Genomic DNA, 27,180 nt, shown 5'->3' with positions numbered 1-27,180 from the left:
TCCTGAATCGAGCCACTCGACCGAGTCAGCCCACTTTTCTCATGCCGACTCATGGTGCCGAACTGGATCCGACTCGACCGAGTCGTCAATCTATGGCAAATAGCCACTCACAATCTCTCTAGTCTGATTACATCTTCATCCATCAGTGAAAGAAAAGATGCTGAATGCTCTCTCCTACTTCAACAAAATGAAATAATACAAGAATTCCCAGGTGGATTTTCAAATTGATCTCTACTTGCTCTCCTAACAAACACCAAATTGAAAAATTACAAAGTTACAACAATTAGCTCGTGGCATGAATCCACAAAAATGAAAATCAATGCCGGAATTATTCTCTTTCTCTGTCTCTGCTCTCAAGTTTACCAGTCGAAGAAACTGGGCCCCGCCCGCGTAAGCAATTCCTTTCCGGCGTCCTTCCCCATAGAAATCATATCTTCCAGAGCATAAGGACCGGTTCTTGAGGTTTCAAGGACTGGAAATACATGGTAAAAATCCTTTAAATGGAACGGTTGCAGTTAATAAGAACAAACGAAACAAAGATTTCTGTAGATCCAGCAGGTTGGGTTGATTCGAAGATGCAACCCCTTGAAATTTAATAATTATTAATTTAAAAAATAAGAATAAGGATAGGTAACTAATATAGTTAAAAGATAAATAAAATCCATTAACCGACAACAAATAATTGAATGGTGCACTAGTTAGGTTTCGATTCCCTCCCGCCCCCATTTTTAATTTTATTTACATTCATGCATGACTCACCAAGGACTCAGTTCGAGTCACCGCAGGTCGTGCCAAGTCGAAAGAGTGGTTGAGTTGACTCGACGAGTCATCCCGAATCACGTTTGAGTCAGGCCCAGGATTGAATTTCCCGGCAACTCGGCTCGGAATCTTGCCGAGTGGAGTTGACTCATCTGAGTTTTGAGTCGACACGGTGAATTTTAGAACCAAGCTAAGCACGAATATTTTGGTCATCAAGCGTTCGATCTCAGTAGACATGGCACACATGTATGAGTCAGGCCCACGATTGAATTTCCCAGCGACTCGGCTCGGAATCTTGCCAAGTGGAGTTGACTCATCTGAGTTTTGAGTCAACCCAGCGAGTTTTAGAACCAAGCTAAGCACTGATATTTTGGTTATTAAGTGCTCGATCTCGGTAGACATGGCACACATGTATGAGATTTGGACCATTCATAAGTTGGGTGCCACCATAGACGATCGTTATGGTAGAAGCCACAGATTATCCTAGCCATCGACCGGAGGAATTTTACCAATTTATTTGTTGACCATTTTTGAACTCTTTTCTCTGACTGCTAAATTGCAATCCTCAAAAGTCATCCAATTAGCGGCTAGGATCTCCTAACAAAGGCTTCGAAATCAGTTTTGGTCTAGTGAATCAGTCACCACCAAAATCGGGGTGTGTCACCCTGTATCGCCCGGTTTCAGGCTTGTAGCCAGCTGATACAGCTGTATCTTCAATGAACGAACCCGATTCATCTCGGCTGACACATACCAGTTTCGGATGATACTTCACACCTTGCTCCTAACTCGAGTGATTCCAGGATAGTTTAGAATCTCCGGAACTCTTATATGTGTGCCACGTGGATAGATATCCAGTGCTCGATAACAGAGAAACTTTCTCATGAACTCATGTAGCTCAAAAAATAAAATTTAAAAACAAAAACAAACACACAGTTACCTCGTGTTCCATCAGGTGAAGCAACCAACCCTCTAAATATGCAGTTTCCATCTTTGCCCCGATATGCATAGCCGGCTATTGGGGTGCGACATGACCCGTCCAAGGTCTCGAGAAACGCCCTTTCACATGCAACAGCCAACCTGGTTTCCTCGTGATTCAATGAAGCTATGTAATTAGCCTGCAAGCATTAAAATAGCAGTTTTGTTTAGCCACTTTCCATAAATCCACTCATCCAAGAAAAGAGATCAAGCAACACAAGGTTTATGAAATATTTGCATATCATAGGATAACACATCTTTGTCACCTCATAAATGGTTTTAAAGTCGAATTCATCATCATCATCTAAGCCTTATCCCAACTTATTGGGGTTGGTTATAGGATTTGTGTTCCGCCATTCCACTCTACCAAGGGCGATTTAAAAGTCCCTTTTTTTGCGATTTAAAGTCAAATTCTTTCAAATTTTACAGAAAATACCATTTTAAAATGGTGCAATCCATCCTTGTAGCTAAATAACTTGGAAGGTTTTTCTTTCCTTTTCTTTTGAAGGATAGATAATTTTATTAAAGAGAAAAACAAAAGATTTTCTTAAATTATTTCTTTGGAAATGTTCACAATATCACATTCTCAAAATGCCAACATTCCACAATATATTGTAAAAATATTAATTAGAATAAACCAATGCTGGCATTCTAAAAATGGCAACATTTTCACAATATGTCATAAAAATATTAGTTAGAATAAACCAATGGTTTGAAATCCAAATTTTGATGCAATCTTGTTTAGGTTTTGAAATAAAATGAGTTTTCAAGCTCCATGGTTTTTGTTAGATCATCATCACTATCATCATCCTAGCTTCTCTTCTAACAGTTTGAGGTCAGCTTTTAAATGGGAATTGGTAAAAGTTGTATGATTGGCTGCACACCAAACACAAACCTTCCTCTTTAACCTGGGCTATTGGAGCTAGCCATAGCAAAAGACTCACACTGATACCACTTACATGCCAACATGGTCCCACCTAGTATTGATCCACAACCCGACTACTACATGGATGCCCAGAAGGTGAGAAAGCAGTGTCATGGAAGGATGGTTGCTAGGAATAGCCAAGCACAAAGTATAGAGAATGCTAGTGTATTGTATTTATTGTGTGTGGTTAGTGGGCGGCCCTTTTAGTGTAAGTGCATGTGCACACTTCCCTATTCTCCTGCAGTGTACTATATGCTTTATCATAATAAAATATTATGTGTTAGGGAAAGCAAGCCTAACACATCATCTCTCCCAAACTCTCCTCCTTCTTCTTCTCTCTCAATACTCTCATCTCTTCTTCACATTATCCTCATCAAATCCTTCTCTACTTGGTATCAGAGCAAAGATCCAGGCATTCCGCATCCAACAAGTTGAGAGGCAACACGTCACCTTGCTGACGTCAACATTGTACGGACGCATGGACTCTGTTTGAGTTAAAAGTTTAGGGGTTTGATAGATCTTGATTTTAGAAGATTTGTCATGATTTTTTCAGAATTTATTGAACCTCATCTCATGGTATTTTGGGCGAAATAGAGAAATTCGAAAATCGGTTCCAGATTCCGTTTTTCTTCAATCTACCTCAAATCGGTAAGCTTCTCTTTGATTTCTTTGCTCAAGATGGACCAAAATCTTCCTCTCAAGCTATCCATGGTGGATTTTTTACTTAAAGATAAATGTTTGAGAGGTTTTTAACCTCAAATGGGCATGCGGCTGGGCCGTTTTTCACTCGGTCAGGCCCTATTTGACTGTGTTTCATGGTATTTTGGATGATTGATATTTGTTTGAGGTTTATCTCTTGTTATCTTGAAGGATTGAGTGAGATAGAATTGTTTGAATCAATCTTTCTTGGCATAGGGGGTCTCTTGGCATAGGTTTATTTCTCTTGGACTCTACTATGGCTGACAAAGGGCCCTCATCTCTTGGCATAGGGTCTCTTGAATCCAACCCCTTGCAGATTACTTCCATTAAGTTGAATGATGACAACTATCTTCAATGGGCACAATCTGTAAAAGTATTTTTAGGAGCCCGTGACAAGTTGTCGTATATTTTGAATGATCACCCAAGCTTTACAAATGTCACCTACAAGTCTTGGACAAAGGAGAATTATCAAGTTATTGCATGATTGTTAAATAGCATGGATTCCTCGATTAGCCACTCAGTGATGTTTTTATCCTCGGCTAAAGGCATTTGGGATACGCTTCATGACATGTTCTCAGAATCTCAGAATTTTTCACAGGTATTCCAGCTTATTCAAGAAATTGGTCGGTTTCAACAAAACTCCAAATCCTTAAAAGACTACTATTCGACGCTTCGGGGTATGTGGGATGAGTTGGATATGTATCAGCCTCTTCCTTCCAAATGTAAAGAGGATCATGAACATGCTCATAAGCAACGGGATGATACTCGTATCATGCAGTTCCTCGCTGGGTTGAGTTCTGATTATCTTCACGTTCGTGATCAGGTTGTTATGCAGGATCTTCTTCCCCCATTGACGACAGTCTATGCCATGTGTCAGCGTGCTATGGTCTCTACTCTTCCTTCTCATTCATTTGTGCCACCCGAGTGTTCAGCACATCTTGCTAGTGATCAGTCCTCCCGGGTACCATCCTTGAGCTCAGGGCGCATTTCTAGTTTTGGTGATCATGGTAGAGGCCACGAGGGAGATCGCAGTCGCGGCGGCCATAGTCTTCGTGGTCGTGGTGGACGTGGACGAGGACGTGATGGTTCCCGCATTTGTTCACATTGTGGTGGAACTAATCACACTATTGATTATTGTTGGCAGCTACATGGTCGTCCTACGTATGTCGCTGCTTCTGTTGCTTTTGAGACGCAGTCTTCCACCCCGACAGCTGAGCAGTCTACTTCAGGGGAGTCTCTTATCATTTCTTGGGCGGCATATGATGCCCTTATGCAGCTTCACATTCGGGATATTCCTGAACCTTCTCACGCAGCTTCGGCCAAGTTAGGTACTGCCCTTCTTGCGTCATCCTCTCCTACCTCCTGGGTCATCGACTCTGGAGCTTCCTCCCATATGACTGGTAAGTTGCAATTCTTTTCTTCTTATTCTTCTTCTCCCACTCAGTATGTCACAGTCACAGATGGAACCCAATCTCCCATCTCTAGGATTGGTTTCATCCCTCTCTTCTTCCTTGTCTTTATCCTCCGTATTGCATGTGCCTCGTTTTCCATTAAACTTATTGTCTGTTAGCTCTCTTACTAAATCACTCAATTGTTTTATCACCTTTTTTACTTCTTATTGTTTGTTTCAGGACCTACAGACGAAGAGAGTGATTGGTGGGGGGCATGAGCGAGGAGGCGTTTATCTTCTCGATGATACACCTGTTGCCGCTTCTAGTACCCTTTCTCTAGATCGAGAATCCATGACTCAGTGGCATTGCCGCTTAGGCCACCCATCCATTGCTAGATTGAGACTTTTGTTTCCCTCCTTATCTGTCACTAAACCATTATGCTATGATATTTGTGAATTGTCTAAACATCATCATGCTACGTTTCCTCCTAGCTCTTCTGGGAGGAAATCTCAACATTTTCTTCTTGTTCACTCGGATGTCTGGGGACCAGCTCCGGTTACCTCGACTTTTGGATTTAGATATTTTGTTACCTTTATTGATGATTATTCCCGCATAACTTGGATTTATCTTTTGAAATCTAAAAGTGAAGTGTTTGATGCGTTTAAAGTGTTTTATCATGAAGTGTGCACTCAATTTCATTGTTCTATAAAACCCCTCCATTCTAATAATGGGGGAGAATACATGTCTACTGCCTTTCTGTCCTTCTTGCAGGAACGTGGTATTTTGTCTAGGACGTCATGTGCTCGCACTCCTCAACAAAATGGTATTGCAGAACGAAAGAATCGTCATTTTCTTAAAGTTGCTCGCACCCTTCTGCTTGGTATGCATCTACCCAAACATTTTTAGGGTGATGCTCTTTTAACTGCTACTTTTCTTATTAATCGTATACCCTCACGTATTCTGTCTTACAAATCTTCATTTACTATATTGTATCCTCATGATAATCCATTTCCTCTACCACCTAAAGTTTTTAGTTGTACATGCTTTGTTCAAATTTTGGATGGGAGTAATGATAAACTTAGTCCCAGAGCGATTAAATGTATCTTTATAGGGTATACTCGGAGTCAGAAAGGGTATAAATGCTTTGACCCATTGACTCGCAAGAAATATGTTTCTGCCGATGTCACCTTCTTTGAGGATCTTTCTTTTTTCTCATCTCCAGGCCGATCCCTCTGTGATCCTCTTGCACGTCACGAGGAGTATGACTCTTATCCTCTTTCCACTAGTGATCATGGGAAAACTCCTCTTCCCACTAGTGATCATGGGAAAACTCCTCTCCCCTCTATTCAGCATCCTGTTGGTGATATGGGTGAGCCTAAGTCTCTGCGGGTGTATCATCGTCGAGATAAATCTTCATAAGCTCAGTCATCCATCCTTCCGCTCACTTTGGATGTTGGTTCAGGTGACTCTCCTAACTCGAGTTTAGATCTTCTCATTGCCTTGCGCAAAGGGTCACGATCTTGTACTCAACACCCCATTAGTAATTTCATTTCATATGATCATCTTTCACCGTCTTTTCAGTCGTTTGCAGCTTCCCTTTCATCACAGACTATTCCTATATCTCTCTCGCATGCTCTTCAGAGTCCTGATTGGACAAAGGTGATGATGGAAGAAATGTCTGCTCTTAAGAAGAATCATACTTGGGATCTTGTGCCACTTCCTATAGGCCATAAACCTGTTGGCTGTTGATGGGTTTATACAATCAAGTTTCTTCCAGATGGCTCAATTGATCGTTATAAAGCCCATCTTGTTGCTAAAGGTTACACACAGACTCATGGTGTGGATTACTTCGAGACATTCTCTCCGGTGGCTAAGCTTAATTCAATTCGCGTTGTGCTCTCCTTGGCCGTTAATTTATCATGACCCTTGTTTCAGCTTGATGTTAAGAATGCATTTCTCCATAGGGATCTTGCAGAGGAAGTTTACATACATCAACCTCCTGGCTTTGTTGCTTCTCACAACCCTGCACTTGTATGTCAGTTGAAGAAGGCTCTTTATGGACTCAAACAATCTCCACGTGCATGGTTCGATAAATTTAGTCAGGCTCTCTTGGAGTTTGGCTTTGTTCGTAGTCATGCTGATCATTCTCTCTTTATATATTGTCAATCGACGGGCTTCATGGTTCTCATTGTCTATGTGGATGATATTGTTTTGTCCGGTAGTGATTCTGCTGGAATGAGGAAGGTCAAAGATTTTTTGAAGACCAAGTTTGAGATCAAAGATTTTGGTCCTCTTCGCTACTTCCTTGGAATTGAAGTTGCTCGCTCATCATCCAAATTGGTCTTGTCACAACGAAAATATACGCTTGATCTTCTCATGGAGACTGGCATGTTAGGGTGCAAGCCTGCTACCACTCCCATGGATACTTTACAGAAGCTTCAACCAGATGATGGTGCTCTCCTTACTGATCCCGAGATGTATCGATGACTTGTAGGCCGGCTTATTTACCTGACTATTACTCGCCCAGATCTCTCATTTGCGATGAGAATTGTTAGCCAATTCATGCAAGCTCCCCGTACTTCTCATCTCACGGCTGTCTACCGCATACTTCGGTATTTAAAATCAGCCCCGGGTCTTGGCCTCCTCTTTCAGTTGCATGGTCATCTTCATCTTTCTGGCTATTCCGATGCTGATTGTGCAGGTAGTACTTTTGATCGCCGCTCTACATCCGGCTTCTATACCTTCCTAGGTGGCAATCTTATAACCTGGAAGAGCAAAAAACAGCCAGTTGTTGCCCGGTCCTCGGCTGAAGCAGAATATCGTGCTATGGCTCATGCGACGTGTGAACTTGTGTGGCTTCGCAATCTTCTTGAAGAACTTGGCTATCCTCCTTCGGATCCTATTCCTCTTCACTGTGACAATCAAGCGGCCATCCATATTGCTCGTAACCCAGTTTTCCATGAGCGAACCAAGCATATTGAGGTCGACTGTCACTTTATTCGGGAGAAAGTCGCTTCTAAGGAAATCGTCACTCCTTTTGTTCGATCTGGGGATCAACTTGCTGATGTTCTTACAAAGTCCTTGAGTCGAGATGCTCTTCATCGTGTTCGTGACAAGTTGGGCATGATCAACATCTATGCTCCAACTTGAGGGGGAGTATAGAGAATGCTAGTGTATTGTATTTATTGTGTGTGGTTAGTGGGCGGCCCTTTTAGTGTAAGTGCATGTGCACACTTCCCTATTCTCCTGCAGTGTACTATATGCTTTATCATAATAAAATATTATGTGTTAGGGCAAGCAAGCCTAACACATCATCTCTCCCAAACTCTCCTCCTAACTCTTCTCTCTCAATATTCTCATCTCTTCTTCACATTATCCTCATCAAATCCTTCTCTACTCAAAAGGTATAATTAGGAACTTCACCAAGAAGCAATAAGCCAAGCAATCATGAGAATTCCTGTTTGGAATTTGATTGGCAACTCCAAATAGCTAGGCAAGGCTATGAGGATGATGATGATGACAATGACAATGACCTTCACGATGTTGTTGTTGTTGATGATGATGATGATGACGACAACAACGTACAATGCATTTCCATAGCTCACCACCAAGCCCGCCAGCCAGAGAATAAGAATCTCATCAACCCATGCTAATTAGCACGCACACAATTCCTAATTGGACAAGGTTCCCCAAAGATCAACCATCAATGGCGAGCTTCTACTACAGACACTAGACTAGCTTGGCGGAGCATGAGGCTTGTCAATGATCAACCTCCAATTTTCAGATGATATCGGATTTGAATATTCCTTTGAATACTTACCAAAGAGAAACTCGAATTGATCAGAGACATTTTCACTTTCATAACTTAGACAAGACCTCTTCAAAAATCCAATAGTTCCTTTCTTTCAGTAGACCCCACATGATTGCAAGTGGAAGCATTCTCCATAACACTTTCCTCTATGCCTAAAAGACTACTTGGACCACCCACCTATAAGGATCACAAATGAAGAGGGAAGAACCCACTCAATCTTGAATAGACTAAAAAGGTAGGCCCATGCGGTATGAGCAAACTCGCAATGAAAATAATAATAATAATAATAATAAGGCGGTCAATTGCATCTTACCAACACATGAAGCACATGAAAGGAGGACCAATTTCTTCCTTGGAGGTTATGTGTTGTAAGAACCTTGTTCATTATCGCACCTAACAAAAAGCCTCAACCAATGGAGGAGAACAAGATCCCCAGTCCCCACACCCTAACCAAGGATGTTTGGGGGAGGAAGTTGGACAAAACTCCATTCGGAAATTCTTAGACGAAACGAGGTTGTTAGTAATTAGCACACAACACAACACAAACACACTCATCTTCCACAAATGGCAAAATACTGCCTATTAAGAAGTTCAAGAAGCAACCGCCATATCAATCTCATGGGTCCCACTTATTTTGAAGGGATCGAGGCTCCCACATGGTTTTGCCCTCCGCAAGCTCATAGGAATCGTCACAAGAGTGTTAGGCATTGCCTGAGGGTAAAGTCTAGGGAATCTAGATGCAAGTGGAATTCTCATTGAGTAAATATATCTTCCCAAATCAAATCCTATTGCCACAACTCACTTTAAACACAACACCCTTACTGAAAATTTGACCAACGCCTACCAGCATTTGAGACAAGTTTCCAAAGGAAAGAAACGCCGCCCCTTTTAACCACACCTGGGGACCATCCTCTATCGGATTCACCATATTCCAACAAGCAATCGCTTCTCTCCAAAGAGACTCTTGCCCTTTGCTGAACCTTCACGATCCCTCTGCCAAAAGAGACCAATTCTTCTGAACTATTCTACCACTGCTAAGACCTCCATTTGGCCTTTAGACCTCTTCTCTGTATGAGTTCTATAAGGTGGGCCTAATGGATCAATGGGCTGGATCTAATGGTTGGATATTGTGATCAAGTATATCGGTGAGCCCCACTAGAGTTGTGATCAATATCAAATTCTTGTAGGGGTGGTGCGCTTGGACTGTGACGCATGCACAGCGTTAGGATGGACTTGGAATCCTTGCAAATGTGTGGAGCCTTAGAGGAGTAGTAGTTCCAGTGATTTTAAACTCCTCCATCCTACGACTACTTAAGCAGGGCTGGGTCCTCAAACCTACACACGTCTAAGGCTATCTCTCCCATCCCATTGCTTCTCTAAAGTTGTAAGGTGCAGAAAATCGTATGCTTTCAATTCAGTTATTTGATCTCTATTTACAATGAATAGTTCAATCCTCTTCAATTCTGCAATTCTAGTTTACATTCTCAACTCACAAGATGAAATTTGTGACCTCATTGTGGCCCCACCATAAGAACTCTTTCGATCCTTCCAAGTTTCCTTGCCATTGCCACCCTCATAAGTCGGTTTTCTCTTCGGCGGGGCATTGGTAGTGTCAAGGACTTTGGTTTGGGGAACCATCAAATGGGATCCTCTTGCTTTTTCCTCCCTAAATTCAATATGCAGACCATTTGAGGTCCGCCAAAAAATATTCTGAACATTAATTTGCCAGGACTTCAGAGTGCAAACCTTATGTGGTTACTTCTTTTTTTTTTGAAAGATGAAACCTGATGTGGTTACTTCATCTCCCCATACTAATATATAGGGGAAAGATTCAGCAAAACCGTAAATATCTAAGTTAGCTATCAAGCATTCAAAGTTCTAATGTGGCACACTTGTATGAGATCCAGACCATTCATCTATTGCGCCCTACTATGGATAAGTCATATGCCAAAAATCAACTGATCATATGACCCTGGCCACTGAATCAAGGACTTTTGGCCATTAAATGTTCACTAATAGCTGGAAATTTTTTTAACCATCCAATTATAATCTGCAAAAGTCATCTGGTAAATGGCTAGGATCACTGGACTAATGTATTTGTTGGGTTGTGCCGAACCCGTGGTGGGGACTAACAGATGAATGGTCCGTCCAGATTCCTTATATGTGTTCCACATGTACAAAAAAGGAGTGATTCACAACTCAGTTATCTATTTGTGTTAAGCAAGTGGTACTTCCTTTAATATATAATAGACAATCAAATATTTCCTAACTTTCCACTATCATTTCCAACTACCGAGCTGGAGTATACTGAATAATTTCTTTTTCACTCGAGTATGGGAATAATGGGTTTAGATATCACAACATGATGAACTTGTGTCTACATAAGAGAATTATGCAATACGTACCATCTTATCATCGTTGCTTCTACAAGCAATCCCAATAGCTCCTTGAGCGATTGCAGGAAGCATTTCATCAACGGAGAGAATGGAAGTGACGTTTTCCGTCATGTCTAGACGTCTGAGCCCGGCCAATGCCAATAAAGTTGCTTGGACCTCCCCTTCACTAAGCTTTCTCAACCGTGTCTGAACATTGCCTCTGAAGTTTACCACCTGCAATAAGAGAATTGAATAGACAGGTTAAATAAAAGCTATGGAAAATATGCAAGGACCCTTATCATAAATGGGGCCAGCTTAGCCACGATTACAACTGATGGGAGTAAAAGAAAGAGTTACAACTAATGAATATGTTCTGTTCAACACAGAATAATGATAATTTTTAGCTTGATAAAAAGAGCTTTGCTAAGCACCACATGCAGCAGATGTGTCCACGTGGGAAGTGTGGAACATCCTGGCAGTGCATGAAGCGGCACACGCAATGAAAATGACCATATGCCAGTCCACTATTCAGGTAAGCCACACATGTATGTTGAATGTGGACCATTGGCAAGTATTTAATATATACATATATATATATATATATATATAGAGAGAGAGAGAGAGAGAGAGAGAGAGAGAGAGAGATTTTTTGTATGGTCATCTTCACGATTGGCCCACTTATGCACCGTTCTGACATCATACACACTAACCTGGTTGATGCATGGGGTGAGACCGGAGAAGGCCTAGCAAACCTCTAATAAAGCAATTGTCATCTAAGGCTTCTGAATGGCAGTAATGGGAGTTCAAACATGGTCACTCAGCGCAATCCACAACAGGAAGGATATGCACCCAAGTTTCTCAAACACACTCAACGAAAGCCCACAAGGTTTATTCTGAAGAGGAATTATATAATCTTCAACCCAAGGATATGCATAGGCAGCATAGCATACCCGGCCTTTCAGTTTCTACATGTGGGCCCATGGTTCTGGGATCCACATCATTGTTCTGTGACCTCACCAAAGATAGAAAATCCTTAAAAAATCTCCCTGATAGAACAATGCTAACCTTTTAATGTGGGCCATCAAACAGTGTTTTTTCTTCTTTTTTTTTGGGAAAGATACCAGGGGCCAACAAATAGACAGTTAAGAAGAGAAACACAGCAGCTATCCACATTTAATAGAAAAGGCCCAACATTGGTGGCTAGGAGCATCTGATATGGAAGATTCATGTGCCATGGTCCAGTCAAAGAGGGCACAACAAATGTCTGGATCATTGAACAGGTCCCACCTGTACAAACTGGAAACTAAAGTGTATCGTGACTAACCACAAGTCAGGGATCCTATAATTCCTCTATTTTGAAAAGCCATGGGGATGCAATTAGCAAATACGCATACAATATGCATATTTGCCTCTTTTTTACAAAAAAGAAGAAGAAGAAGAAGAAGAAGAAGAAGAAGAAATGTTTTGTTTTTTTGTGTTAATGATAGTGGATACTGCCCACTGTTCTCTCCAATGTACGATGCCCAATTGGCCCATTGACGGCTTCCCATTAACATCCTACCATTTTTCAACAGACTAATTTGTGCGCCCACAATACATGCACTTCCTAGGTCCACGACCTCCTCCCACTTCACCCCGACCACATTGATTACCCCTGCCATTGCGCTACCACAACCTCAACCAATAAAGGATGCTAAAGTAGAGTTGTCACAATAGATATCCATTGAAGGGCGAGCATATACTTCATTCAAAGATGGCACATCCTTGACACCAAGATCTGTGCACGAATAGGTTCATACTCACGTTTCAACCAGATAAGAACTTGGCTGCATGAAACTCCTCTCGTTGTTAACGTAGCTTCTCCAAATTAATCATAAGGGGTTAATACACATTCAGCTCCTCCCGCATTCCTTTAAGTTTGGAATAATATTCACCTAGCTTTTTGTCACCTTGTTGGAGCTCAAATATTTCTTCATATAACTAATACATACGAAAGATATTTTTATTGGATGAATATATCTCTCATAATGCATCACACACTTCCTTTGCAGTATCCAAAAACATTGCATCAACACTGATAATGATTCCATACTGTTTCACAGCCATGTCAGAATTTGAGCATTCTCCTGGATCCATCATTCATATGTACTAGAACTCTCATTGGGTTTCTCTACAGTCAAGTATTTCGATTTTCCTTTTGTCGTAAAAAATATTTGGATGGACTTAGACCATTGGAGATAGTTCGTTCCATAATTTAATAGAGGTTATTTGGACCCCTAAAAAATCGAATAGATTTATGATTCCAATTCTTGAATCACTTCTCACTTCCACAGTTCCACCTGTAAAAAAGGGACTAGAATATATAATGCAAGCTCACGAACATAGGTTGACCTTCTGCGACCTATGAAAAATCAACGTCTATGCTTCACATGGTATGCACACCACACTTAAAGAGAATAGCCAACCCACATGTTCCAAGTTCCAACCAATCACAAGAGTTGATGATCACAAACACAGAGTTTGATGAAGGCAATCGGCCCACACGTTCACACATCCCATGAGAGTCAATGATCACAAATAATTCATCCCCTTCTCACACATGGGCCATTACAAAGGCTCAGCACAACAAAAAGAAAAGAAACCCTAGGTTTCTTAAAGGATTTTCAGCACAAGTGGGATGAGAGAGCCTAAAAATAAAAAGAAACAAGGATGGGGTGGATGGAAAAAAGATGGATTGGATCATAACATGTAGCACAATCTGATCGTTATTGTAGCACGGTACCGTAGCTCGTGAAAGAAAAGGAGAGGAGAGAAGAGGAAAGCCCTAATTGAGTTGGACCTACTACAAAACCATGCTATAGTAACAAGCAGATTGTTCTACATTTTAAAGGTAACATAAATTTTATTAAGAGGGATGCCAAGATGATGCAAACAATACAGCCTAAAGGGGAAAATTACAGCACTAGACAGGAGGAATTACAATCTTTCAACCAATGTAAGCAAGAAGCCCATTCCACAACATATAACATCGCCTACTATTAACCCGCTCCCCTGTATTGTTCTCATTTCAAAAGCCCGTCCCATTTCTCTCCCTTCTGAAGGCTAACTCCATGTTAAGCCATGAAGAAAACACCATGTTAAGCTATGAAGAGCCCACCAACAAAACTTCGCCCAAGCTATAAAAAGCCCTAAAGGAAGCTACTCCATACAAAGCGCACAAACATGCAATGTATGAAAAGATGACTGACCGACTCAGCATACGTCATACACATAATACAAATGTTCGGGATCACCATTGACTATTTCTAAAGGTTATCCACTATCAGAACCCTCTCTGATGCAGGACAATTAACCACTTACTCTAAAAGCTCGAATTGATAGAGCGTGGTGAATCAATCCCTTTATCTCATAGCACAGGCCCCACATCTCATGGGTTGGGTCCTTGGCCGAACCCCCCTCGTATGCCCCACATCACATGGGTTTCGTCTCACACGGGCCGCCCACTCCGAGTGTGCCCCTGCATCCCACAGGCCACCCCATTCGAGCCCGGTGTGAAAATGTCCTTGCATTAATCACCCCCGGTGAGGAGTCTCGAACACCAGACATCCCCCTCTGATACCACTTTGATGCAAGACAATTAATCACTTGCTCTAAATGCTTGAACTGATAGAGCGTGGCGAATTAATCTCTATCTCATAGCCCAGGCCCCACATCTCATGGGTTAGATCCTTGGTCGAAACCCCCTAGTAGGCTCCACATCACATGGGTTTTGCTTCACACGAGCCACCTGCCTTATATGGGCCGCCCACCCCGAGTGTGCCCCTGCATCCCACAGACCACCCCACTAGAGCCCGGTGTGAAAATGCCCCTGCATTACTCTCCCTACCGACTAACCATCCGAAAGTTGCAACCTTCTAAGGAGGGGGGGGGATTAACAGCATGCATACCATGTGTCTCTTGGGGCCCGTCATTCCTACTTTAAGCTTGAAGTGCATAGAAGGAGAAAACTGAAAAACACCATAATTTCTTCTTTTCTTTTCTTTTTTTTTTCTTTATTCTTTCTTTTTTTAAGATTAAACACCCTGATTTCTCCCTCCACCAAATCATCCTATCATGTTCCCCTCACACCAGGTGACATGGTTGAATACAATCCAATAGTGATACAAACTCCACCTTGTCATTAAGAAGGAACCTGCGACAAGGGGGAGACCAAATAACAGACTCCCTACAATAAGATAAGCATAGATCAACCTTGATATTGCGTTCCGTGGACAAGCAGGCCAATCACAAAACCGCAGCTTACAAGGAACATTCCCTAACCCACACATGCTCCCAAAAGTGAATTTCCTCCCCATTGTCGACGAAAAACGCCCCTTCAATAAACTTAGGTTTCACCAAAGAAACCCCTTTCCGGATAGCCAATGCTCTATATAGTGAGGAATCCCTCCTACAACCTCCATCCTGGTAACCATACTTATCAACAATAGCCTCCCTCTAAAGGGCCCACTTTTCCATCCCAGACCTCCACAACCACTTCCCCAACAGCTCAAGATTCATTCACTCTACATCCCTTATGCTAGCTCCTCCTTCATACGATTTACACACCTTCCCCCGTCCTAGTAAATGGAATTTTTTTTTCTTCTCTTCTGACCACTACCACAAAAACCCTTGCCTCAACCTCACCAACCTGTCCAACACCAGCTTCAGGCATCGAAATAAGGACACGAAGTAGATTTTCAAGTTCGACGAGGCTGATTTAATGAGGGTTATTCGGCCACCAAGAGACAGGTGCCCAATCTTCCACCTCAATAATTTCCTCTCAAAAATTTCCACTAATATGTCCCACAAATGTTTAGTCATCTTCCCTATGCACTTGGCTAGACCAAGGTAAGTGGAGGGGAAGGAGCTCACCATGCACCCACAGATTCCCACTAGCTGCTCAACCTCCACCTTGGATATGCACACATCCATCATCCCGCTCTTAGCGATATTGATTTTTAGCCTTGACACCACTTCAAAGCACTTTATAATCATCCTCAGCTTGTCCACCATGGTAACATCAACATTGCAAAACAAAATCTTACCATTAGCTTGCAAACAATTCCTTTCACCCCATCATTGTATCTCGAATCTATGCACTTGTGGGCAGGGAGAGCACTATCCAAAATTTATCATCCCATTACAAAAACTACTTAAATCTTTGATATGACACTTGCCAAAACTACCTTGAATCTGGAAGCGAAAAGTTTAGCAAGAATCTTTTATAGGCCACCTATCAAGCTAATAGGTCTAAAATTCCTTAGCCACTCCACACCTGTGACCTTCGGAATGATAACAACAAAGGATGCCCCAAGTTCTACCAACAGCCAACCAACCCCTCTTAAAAAATTCTAACATGAAGCTCAATCCATCTTCTATCACAACTTCCAAAAAAACATGGAAGAACCCCAAGGGGAATCCATCCAGGCCGGTGCTTTATCCCTATCCAATGAATTCACTACAACCTTCACTTCGTCTTAAGAAGGTTTCTACGCAAATCAGCTTCTTCCCTTGATAGACTCTTGAAAGAAAGGCTATCCAGCTCTGGTCTCCACCCTTCGACGGATGTATCGCACCCTTGGGATACGGAAACATATCAGGTATCACATGAGAAATATCGGATGTATCATGTAATGTACTGCTATTTTTGGGAAACATTGGGAAATTAGACAAATTTTTCAATGAAACTTTAGGAGATATTAAAAAAGACATCATTATACACTTAGAAAGATTACAAAAATCAAGCACACACAAGTTTTCTTTGTATAGTATACTAAACTATGCGCTATCAGATAGAAATGATGTAACCGCTTTAAAAATCAATTCATATAAAATGATGAATAAAGAAATCACTAATATTTCTATAGTTTGTATCACTCATTGGCACATTCAATGTACTAAATAATGACATTAGATATGCTCTACAAAATATGGTGCATTTATTTAAAATATTTTTATTATTTTATAATTTTTTAAGAAAACAATAAACAAGTGTGGTTGCTGTTAACATCAGTTTGCACTCGTAAATACAAAATATGAGGCATACATAACATCTAATCATCTAATTGTTTTCAAATAAAATAACTTTTAATTCATTTTCAACATTTTTTAATTAAGAATATATTTTTTTAATTTCAAAAAGTTCTGTTAATTTGGAGATCAACTTCCAAGCACTGTAATGTGATTTCCTTTAATTGCAAGTTAAATTGATGAAATTAAGAAAATTTCAGATTTCCCCCAATTTTCCCCAAATTCAAAAATCAAAGGTCAAAACCCTTGATTGAGCAAACAAAACATGCAAAATCGTGAATTATGAACTTCATTCCATTGATTCCAAAGAATTTAAACAAGAAAAAGCTGTTCAAATTCGCAAAAACTCGCCAATTTGGGTTCCGGTACTACACACTCTCCAATTTCAATTTCCGCCACCAAATCCCCTTTCCTCTCCAAACAATCAAAAAGGACTGGTTGAAATTTCCTTAGGAAGGTAATGAAAGGAAGGAAAAAAACAAAAAAAACAAAAAAAACAAAAAACAAAAACAAACAAAACAATATTTTAAGGATTTTTTTGTTTATCTTTTCAATATTTTCGCAAAGGAGACTGACACACTTAAGGTATCATAGATGGATTGCAATACATAGTGATACATTGCGATACATTACAATACATAAGAATAAATTGCAATATATTGACCAAAACTAGGAAGTTTCCCAACTGAAGGCCAGTATCGTATCGATACTGTGAGACATCGATAACATCGGCCGATATTATCGATACTACAATCATTACATGTAACCAAGGGCATGCACAATATACTTGGTTTTGCGGTTTGTACAACTAGGGCCCATCGTTTGGTGATCCAAATCATTGGTCTCTTGGGCCCCACTGAGGACGAACCATGCCCCAATATAAGACAATCATGACCTTTTGATTTGTCACCTATAAATAGATGGTCAAGGATAGAAATACAACAATGGCCACAACTGAAAAACAACCCGACATGGTGACTAGGATCTTACAATATTGGACATCTTTGGGACATGATCCGTTAATGGGTGTCTCAACAATGGACGAAATGGATAACTAAATCATCGACCACACAACTACCAAAACCAAAACCAAATTATATTTTGCATATCCTTAGGTCAAAAATTATTTAGTTCTTCTATTTCCATGTGCAAGCTGTAGATAAACTCTCCTTTTTTCCTTTAAAAAAATGACAACTTCGTTAAGGCAAAAACAACAAGAAGAAGAAGAAGAAGCAACCCTACATGAGTGGCCCCCATGTCACTCAACTACCTAGCTTCCAAGAACAAAGGAAAAAAAAAAAAAGAGGGTGGGCCCCCCTACCCTTAACAAAACCCCTTAACAGTTTGCATTACAAATTTCCCCAATCTCTCAAGAGGTCCTACAGGGAATGACCTCAAAATCCTGTCTAATCAAAAGCCCAATTGATAATCATGAGCTGAATCAGTCTCTTAATTGAGGAAACAAATGAGGGTGTATCCTAAAAATTCTATTATTTCTCTCTTTCCACAAACACCACGGGATCCCAAAGAACACTGCCATACCACTTCACCAATTCATCCCCTACAACATTATTAAAAACCCAAATCACCCCAAACAGAGAAAGGAAGGAATCCTAAACCTATCTCGCCATTGAACAATGAATGGGTAGATGGTTTGTGGCTTCTTCTTCTTTCCCACACATGATGCAAACGTTGGGAAAGTACATGTTCCTCTTCTTCAAGTTATCCATCATTAAGATCTTATTGGCCATAGCTACCCATGTTAGGGCATGTTTGCATATCACCAATTCTATTAAAATCAATGGAAATGGAAAAGTTTTTCCATTTGATGTGACAATTTGAGATGTTTGAATAGCAAAGAACAAGCAAGATTCCACAAAACAATCATTGCACTTTTACATAGATTGGATTCTTTAGCACAAGAAACTAGGTGATTGTTGTCTCACAAATATGAAATTTCCACTTAATATCCAAACAAGACCCTTTTGATAATGGAATCCATGTTTCAATAGTGCTCATGAAAATAATCATTGTCTAATCATTACCTTCTCTTTTCTTTTCCCTTGGAATACATGTATCCAAGCATGGCTTTAACTCTTGGACATGAGCCTTCCACACTTTTGCACAAGGCGAAGCCACCTCACAACGTCAACAAGACTGAAAAGAGAATTAGATAAGAATTTGCCATCAAACAACCATCTCCACACTTGGACATGAGCCTTCCTATTATCATATGAGATATCAATATGCAGTTCACTCAATTTGTTCACCAGGTTAACAAAGAGAGCCAACTCCTCTTTAGAAAGGTTTCTGCCAAGGTATTCAATAATGGTAATGGTGGTGGTTGTAACAGTTGTTACGGCCAATTTTTAAAATAAAAAAATGTATCTCTTTTTCGTAATGCGTAACAGTTCCCACCTTTACTGTTGCATAATGGTCCATTCTTTAATACATTGATTTCCACATACATAATCTAATAGACCTTCCTCCCATTAAATCATTACAGCCTTGAATTTTTCTTCTTTGTCAATCACAAGCATGATCAGATGAGTCACAAGCTACATCATCTAACCATGCATCCTTCCAAAACCCAACCTTAGCCTTTGCCTACCAGGAATCAAATGTGCTTAAAAAAATTCCTTCCCACCTCTTCTCAAGATATCCCATTCTCACCAACCATAGCCCCTACCTACCTTGCTAATAGCTTTCTACACCATGGAACCCCTTAATCCCTAGCATAAAACTAGAAACCATTCTCCTCCATAAAAGCGATAGTTCCCAACAGCCACATTTCTCCATGGAACTTCTGGCTCTTCACCAAATCCCCACCACCATTTGCTCAACAGTGCCCAGTTCGGCAGTTCCGCTGTCTAATATCTCCAATTCTAAGGTGTCCCCTGTACTCGATGGCTTTTTGACCTCCTTCCAATTGATAAGGGGAAACTTACGGCCCTCCTCTCTCCCCTCCTATTTCCTTTGAAGCCACCCAATCTTCAAAGCTACTGCAACAGGGATCTTGAACAACAAAGAGAAATTTGAGTCTTGCGAGTACAAGGATATCAAGCTAACCATCTTATTAGAGATAAATTTACTTTAATGTTATGCAATATATCTAATCTATACCAAATGAGACAACTCTTGCTCCAACCTTTCGCACTTTCGGTTAAATGCCTCCTCTAGGAGAGTTTGCACTCAACGCGTCAATCTTTTTTGGAAGCAGGCAACAAAATCATGGAGATTCTAGACAAAAGGAAACGTGCATAAAAGGATAGTTAGGACATGTTTGGATGTGGAATCCAAGCCGGAAGAAAGGGAAAAAAAAAATAGTTATCCAATGCTGATTTCCATGAGAACTATTGAAACATGGATTCCAATTGAGTTCTTGTTTAGGTGCAAGTGGAAATCTCATATTCCTCTCACAATACTCACCTAATTTCTTTGTGCCAAGAACTCAAATTATGGAAAAGTGTAATAATTACTTGGCAGAATCTACCATTTTCTTTGCTATCCAAACAACACAAATTGTAACATCAAAGGAAAACCCTTTTCCCTTCACACTATTTGGCATGGAAACCATGGTTTCTAAACATGGCCTTAAATATTGCAAGAGACTCACAAACACAAACTTAAAAGCAAAAGAAAAGAAAAAAAAAATGAAAATGTACGTGCACAACACTCATCTTGCAAAAACCAGTACAAGAACACAGGTAAAGAGGGAAAAAAAAAAAAACAGTGGGAGAAGCTCAGATCTCAATCAAAGGGCAGGAAAAAGTACAAACTATGAGAAGTGTGAGCCCTACATGCTGAAGTAGGATTTTGAATCCTGCTCTCTCTGCATGTGCCGATGAATCACAAGTGTGAGATATGCGTAGTTCATCAGGTAGACTCTATCATGCATGTGCTGTGGCCTGGAAATCAGACCAGTGTGACCACCAAGTAGGCTACGTGACCACAGAAAATACCTAAAGGAACCAGCGTGACACATCTGATGACCATACCTACTACATTTTCAGGTCAGCACACACACAAGGATCCCCAACTGATGAATGGCCTTGATCTCACACATGCATGATGCAACACTGGCACATGTGGATGGTAGGATCGGTGATCCTTCTCTTCAGAGTAGCCTTAGCAAATGACTTTTATAGTGCCTAGACCAGTTGACTTTCTATCATGTATTGGCAAAGCTACATCTTCAAGAAATGGGTTATTATTGTTCCTAGCATATGCAACATGCAATAAACAACATTGAATAAAGATCTTACCTTGAGTGATGGATATCTATAGAGTACTTGAGACTGTCTGCGGAGAGAGGCACTACCAATAACACTTCCCGCTGGAAGCTCGGCTAAAGAAGTTGCAGTCAAACAAATAAATGCATCCCGGACATCCTCTCTGGGAAGGTTGCATGGTAAAATCATCCCATCTGGAAAATATGTGGGCACATCCTTCATCGAATGTACAGCAATATCAATTCTATCATCTAAGAGCGCCTCATCTATCTCTTTCGTAAACAGGCCTTTGCCACCAATATCTGCAAGCGGTTGATTTAGAATTTTATCACCCGTTGTTTTAATAATTACAATTTCAATGGCTCCATCTTCGGCTAGCTCTGAGTGAGTTGCCATGAGCTTGTCCCGTGTCTCATAAGCCTGGGCAAGGGCTAGCGGGCTGTCCTACATAAGCAATAGAAAGAATATCATACGATGGAGGCCAAGTGAACCCAAAACATTCAGCGGAAGACAAACAATCACCTGGTTATAGAAATTTGAGCAGTCATTTTTTTGTTTTTGAAGAGAGAAATTTGAGCAGTCATTGAGTTCACATCAATCCAGAATGAGAAATGTGAAGTCAACCAACAAGAACCAGAATTTTTTGAATCCCACCCTTGCCATATGTGGCAATGGGGCGTGTGAACAAGAGCAGTTCACCAGGTGGACCCCAGAGTCTGTGTCATATACCAAAAATTGGCAGGGGTGGCCATAAGGTTAGCGACAACCAAAAATGGATGTCAAGGAGAAAAATGAACAATGGTTAAAATTAGATATATACGTTGATGAGGCCCACCTGATGACCAGTTTCGCTGGACCAGCCTGATTTTCAGGCCTTGGTACCCATGATGGGACCCATCTGAGTAACAGCCTAGATCTCACACACATATGCCGCATAGGCTGGTGAGAGTGCGATTCGAAATCTTGTACACCCTACTTTGCAAGTAATCTTTGTAGCAGTTGTTTGGTAGATTAAGAATAAGAATAAGCAGGCAAAGTTATGATACTAAAAGAAACAATCTTCGAGAATCTATTGACGTAAATCAAGTAAACCAATGTTGAAAACGTTATGCAATACACCAATTAAAGCTTCCCAAATGTTTCCCTAAGACTAAGATACACTACATGACAGATGCAATATTTCCCAATATTTCCAACAATACTTTTGTATCCCAGGGGTGCGATATTGATACTTCGAAAATTCAAGAAATGTTTCCCAATTGCACTTAACCTTCCTGATTAATATTGAAACAAAACCAATTTTGACCTTAAGTTATATCAGAAACCCATTTCCAAAAATAACTTGCTAACCAAGGGACTAACCAACTCCAAGTAACACTTAACTTCTATTAGTTACCTTAAGTTATCAAAACCACAAAGTTAGGGCCACATCCACACTATATATAACACAAGTAGCTTTTGGCCAATTTTAACCCTACAATTAGTCGTGGGGAGGAGCATTAAAAAGTAGCTTTTGGACGTAGCAGGCCCTTCAACCAAGGGTTTTTTTGTCTTTTCAATTCATTGATGAGAGTAGCCTGCCCCATTTCTCTTGTTGTTTGCGTGTAGCTTGTGCATAAGCTTGGTATCAGGGGACATGCAACCAGTGTTTTAAATAGCCACACTAGGTAGCATGTAACTGACACTACGTAGAGTAGCTTAGCTTAATGGTATGTGACATGCGAGAATAGCTTGTGTCGCATGTAGCCTATGCTAGATGCTAACTTACATACGCCACACGCTACATAGCCTACGCTATACGCGACATAGCTTACACTACAAGTTATTTTTCACTAAAACAAAATTCAATTTACATTTTCAATGATTTGTTATAAAAAAAAAAATAGTTAATCTTTTCAATGATTTTAGTAAAATCAATAAAAGTAACAGAAAAACCATAAGGTTGCATTTGGCTCATCACCATTTCAGGGGCACAGAAAAATAATTTGTGATTTTGGATTTTCTGTTCTTCATAGAATTACCAGCAAACAGAAGAATGGGGCCCTTTTATGTTGCAATTGAAAGAAAGAGCTCATCCAGATCCACAAAGGTATCATTTCCTGATATTCGGAAATGCTATTATGAGTTAAAATTCTGACAATTGAGAATTTCTTTTCTTGCAGCCTAAAGCAAAACTACTTCAGTATACCCAATACATGAAAAAACAAGAGAAACCCAAAACAGCTCTATCCTTTTGAAAAATGAAAATATTGTAAAAAAAGGAGAATACCTGAGCATGAAAAATGAGACATACCCAAAACATCAATGACTACATACAATAACTAAATGAAGCAAAATTTAAACCAAAACAACCCAAATCAAGACAAATTAAGACACGCACAAACCAACTCTACCCTCAAACATTCAAAAATTAAAAAGAAAATGAAAACAATAGAGAAAAATGCCTAAGATTTCCTCATCCATGACAAAATAACAGAACCCAAAAAAAAAAAAAAGGCTCCATCCTTTTTAAAAATCAACATTAGAAAAAAGGGAAAATACCTTATATGAGAAAATGAGAGATATCCGAAACATAGATGACTACATACAATAAATTAGTAATCAAAATTCAAACCAAAACAAGACAACCCAAGACAAATTAACACACACAACAGCTCCACCCTCAAAACTTCCAACAGCGTTTTTTAAAAATGGCAAAGCAAAAATGCCCAAGATTTACATCTATATAGATGCCTCCTCTTACCACACCTATCTCTTCATGGAATTGCAATCATCTCCGTTTGGTTTAGCAGGGAGACTAGTGCTAGCTCGAGACTACTATAATACAAGAACTAGCTCGTGTCCTGAGCGAGACTCTATCCAGATCTATGGATCTCCCCAGCATCCAAGCACCATCCAAATCCGCCACTCGTTTGGCAACGCCTTCTTTTCTATGAACCCCCACCACTGAATGATGAACTTTGCCAGTCTTCACCTCCGACCCGACCAGGAGAGAACACACGGTTCCACAACCATGACAAAATAACAGAACCCAAAACAGCTCTATCCTTTTGAAATTAAAAAATAATAACAAATAATAACTTACCGAAAGAAAAATATGAGAGATACCCAAAACATTGATGACAACATACAATAACCTGTATGAATCAAATTCAAACCAAAATAAGCCAAACCAAGACAAATTAAGACACACCCAAAACAGCTGTATCCTCATACCTTCAAAATTTTTAAAAATAATAATAACAAGGCAAGGCAAAAATGCCCATTACTTGCACACCCATGACAAAATAACAGAAACCCAAAATAGCTCTATCCTTTTCAAAAAAACAAAAAAAAAATGCAAAAATAGGAAAACACCTTGCCAAGCGAAAAATTAGAGACAACTGAAACATCGATGCAACATACAATAACCTATATGAATCAAAATTCAAACCAAAACAAGCCAAACCAATACAAATTAAGACACACCCAAAATAGCTCCATCCTCAAACCTTCCAAAAAAAAGTCGAAGCAAAAATGCCTAAGATTTCCACATCCATGACAAAAATAATAGAAACCCAAAACAGCTCTATCCTTTTGATAATTTAAAATGTTCAAAAAAAGGGGGGGAAATACCTTCCCAAGAGAAAATTGAGAGATACATGAAATAACCTATATGAATCAAAAGTCAAAACAAGACAAGTTAACAAAAACCCAAATCAGCTCTACCCTCAAACCTTCAAAAAATTTCAGAAAAATGAAAAATTCATTAAGCAAAACTACCTCAGATTTCCACACCCATCACAAATCAAAGGAAACCCAATTCAGTTATACCCTTAAATTAAAAATAAAAATAAAAATATTAAAAAGAGGAAGAAGAGAGTGGAAAAAGAACAATGGATATACCTCCCTCTTGTACCGATTCTGATGAGAGAGACCTTAGTCTGCGGCTGCTGCTCAACAGCCACAGCTGCTCTTGTCACCAGAACTTTCCTTGTTGCATGTAGGAATGTTGGTGGGGGGAGCCCAAGTGGTGAAATGCACCCGGGGCGCATGTTAGCAGGAGGGGAAGGGAAGAGAGTGTTGAAGCTCACCATTGCTGCCGCTACCGCTGTTGCTGTTGATGCATTTCGTTTGGGTTTTGTTGAGAGAGAAAGAGATGGGTTCGGGAAGCAGATAATGTCAGTTTTGGATTAGCCAATCACATCAGATTCTTCCTACCAAGAAAGAAAATGTCAACCCTCTCTCTACACACTCATTTTCAGCTCTAATAAGTGGGGCCCATTTCTCAGTGATCTAGACCGTTGGGTTGTTGGGACAGATGGTGGATGAACTAATACTCAAAGGGTTACCTTGTTAAAACAATCTTGATCTGTCCAGTTGTCGCTGATGAATAGACGGTTTAAAAGAGAAGTAGAGCAACTGCCCATGCTCGACTGGAAAATGACCAATATTGGGAATTACAAGGAATTATGGCTAAGCAAACCAATGGTCTGGATTAGCCAACGATGGGCTGGCTTGTGGAAATTGAGAGCATGTGTATGATGTAGCCACGAGCATTTTCCAAAGGATGGAAAGTGGGCTGGAATAGCCTTCACGTGGCCCAGGTCCAGCTCATGTGGGCCTAGCCTTTTGGGCCTGATTGCCATAAGTGTCTACTTTGGGCTCAGTACGACCCAGCCCTGTACGACAAGGGCTGAGTCCCTAAACTTGGCCTGGTGGCCAATCTAAGGCTTGAAATAGACGCCCATGTCCATGCGGACCAATGATGAATGGCCTAGTATAATCATCAAAAAGGTCAGAGTTGCATAAAAGCATAGTAATTTACAATCATTCGTACACACTCGTAGTTTAAAAGCACTTTTGAATTTTTGATCATGTTTCCTTGATTAAATAAAAAATTTAAAAAGAAAAAAGCCATTCTTTTACTAGCAGGGCATTTTCCACTTAACCGCCCCATAGATGTAGGGTTATAGCCGAGGCCTCTTTAGCCTGATTAGGGCTAAGCCCAAGCAAGAGCTAAGGCTTAGGAAACTAAGGCTAGCATGACCCATCGCCATCCCTAATTTTATTATAAGAAATGCTCAAGTGCTCGCAGAGTGCGATAAGTTATGGTGTTAATAGTTGCATTGGAACACTTTAGTTCAATCCATTGATAGAGACTATGTAGCAGGTATCATACACATTTCATGGACTATCATGAAAACATAATAATAATATAACAAGTATTAATCATTTAATTAATGGCCTTAAGCATGGATCATCAAGATCATTTATATAAAAAAAGGTTCAAGCAACAATTTAATCCATTCATTCGATGAAGGCACATGGATTGTTTACAATTCTTGAGCCATACTACTCATCCCATCCATGGCTCGGAAAAGGGAGTTATAGAAAATAAAGTCAAATAAAAAATGAATTGGATCATCAGTGATGGCTATAATCTCTGACATAGATAAGGGCTCTAATATTGATCAACCCTCTTACGGTTGATGATTTTACAGTGACTTGAATTTATGGTGGCTAGAAAAATACAAGTTTGTCATGTAGACTGAATTCAACGAGTCCCAATAGAGAATCTTTGAATCTATGGTGGCTACAATCTCTGACACAAATAAAGACTGCAATATTTAACTCTCTTACAGTCGATCAATTATTTTACAATGACTTGTATTAGGCCGATGTGTAGATAATTATATTTCTTAACATGTTCTTTGATTGTTTTGTTATTAAATAATTAAAATTTTTCTTATTGATCATTAACGAGACTATTCTTTCAACAATTTTGTCTGAATAATCTAACTTAAGTTGAAACAAACCCTTCTTGTAGATTTCTTTAAGTGGTATAATATGTATCTTCCAAATTTGAATAATTTTTCCTGTCTACAAAGCTCTTTTTTTTTTCAGAATTTTTAACAGAATCGTTATATATTGTCGATGACCTAGAAGAAAAGTAGCTAGCACC

General features: G+C 40.0%; 1 protein-coding gene across 1 annotated transcript; it reads right to left on the bottom strand.

Annotated features, from left to right (window-relative positions):
• Nucleotides 1-193: 193 nt before the first annotated feature.
• Nucleotides 194-25,390, bottom strand: LOC131220997 (porphobilinogen deaminase, chloroplastic). The gene is made up of 5 exons (XM_058216051.1): nt 25,122-25,390; nt 21,270-21,675; nt 10,966-11,169; nt 1,697-1,874; nt 194-472 (listed from the first exon to the last, which is right to left on the bottom strand). Exons 1-5 carry the CDS (start codon nt 25,310-25,312, stop codon nt 360-362), a joined length of 1,092 nt encoding a protein of 363 aa, XP_058072034.1. The 5' UTR covers nt 25,313-25,390; the 3' UTR covers nt 194-359.
• Between the last annotated feature and the right edge of the window lie 1,790 nt (nt 25,391-27,180).

This window comes from Magnolia sinica, chromosome 12, assembly GCF_029962835.1.
Source record: "Magnolia sinica isolate HGM2019 chromosome 12, MsV1, whole genome shotgun sequence".
Classification (NCBI taxonomy): domain Eukaryota; kingdom Viridiplantae; phylum Streptophyta; class Magnoliopsida; order Magnoliales; family Magnoliaceae; genus Magnolia; species Magnolia sinica.
The sequence above is the reverse complement of the archived record's forward strand: the minus strand, read 5'-3'. Positions and strand labels throughout refer to the sequence as shown.

Bases quoted from the DNA above. Each gene is read 5' to 3' on its own strand.
- LOC131220997 (XM_058216051.1), bottom strand. From the start codon at position 25,312: ATGGTGAGCTTCAACACTCTCTTCCCTTCCCCTCCTGCTAACATGCGC. The intron at 1,875-10,965 runs GTACGTATTGCA...TAATGCTTGCAG, and splicing joins GAAGCAACGATGATAAGATG to GCTAATTACATAGCTTCATT. The intron at 473-1,696 runs GTAACTGTGTGT...ATGTATTTCCAG, and splicing joins TTCACCTGATGGAACACGAG to TCCTTGAAACCTCAAGAACC.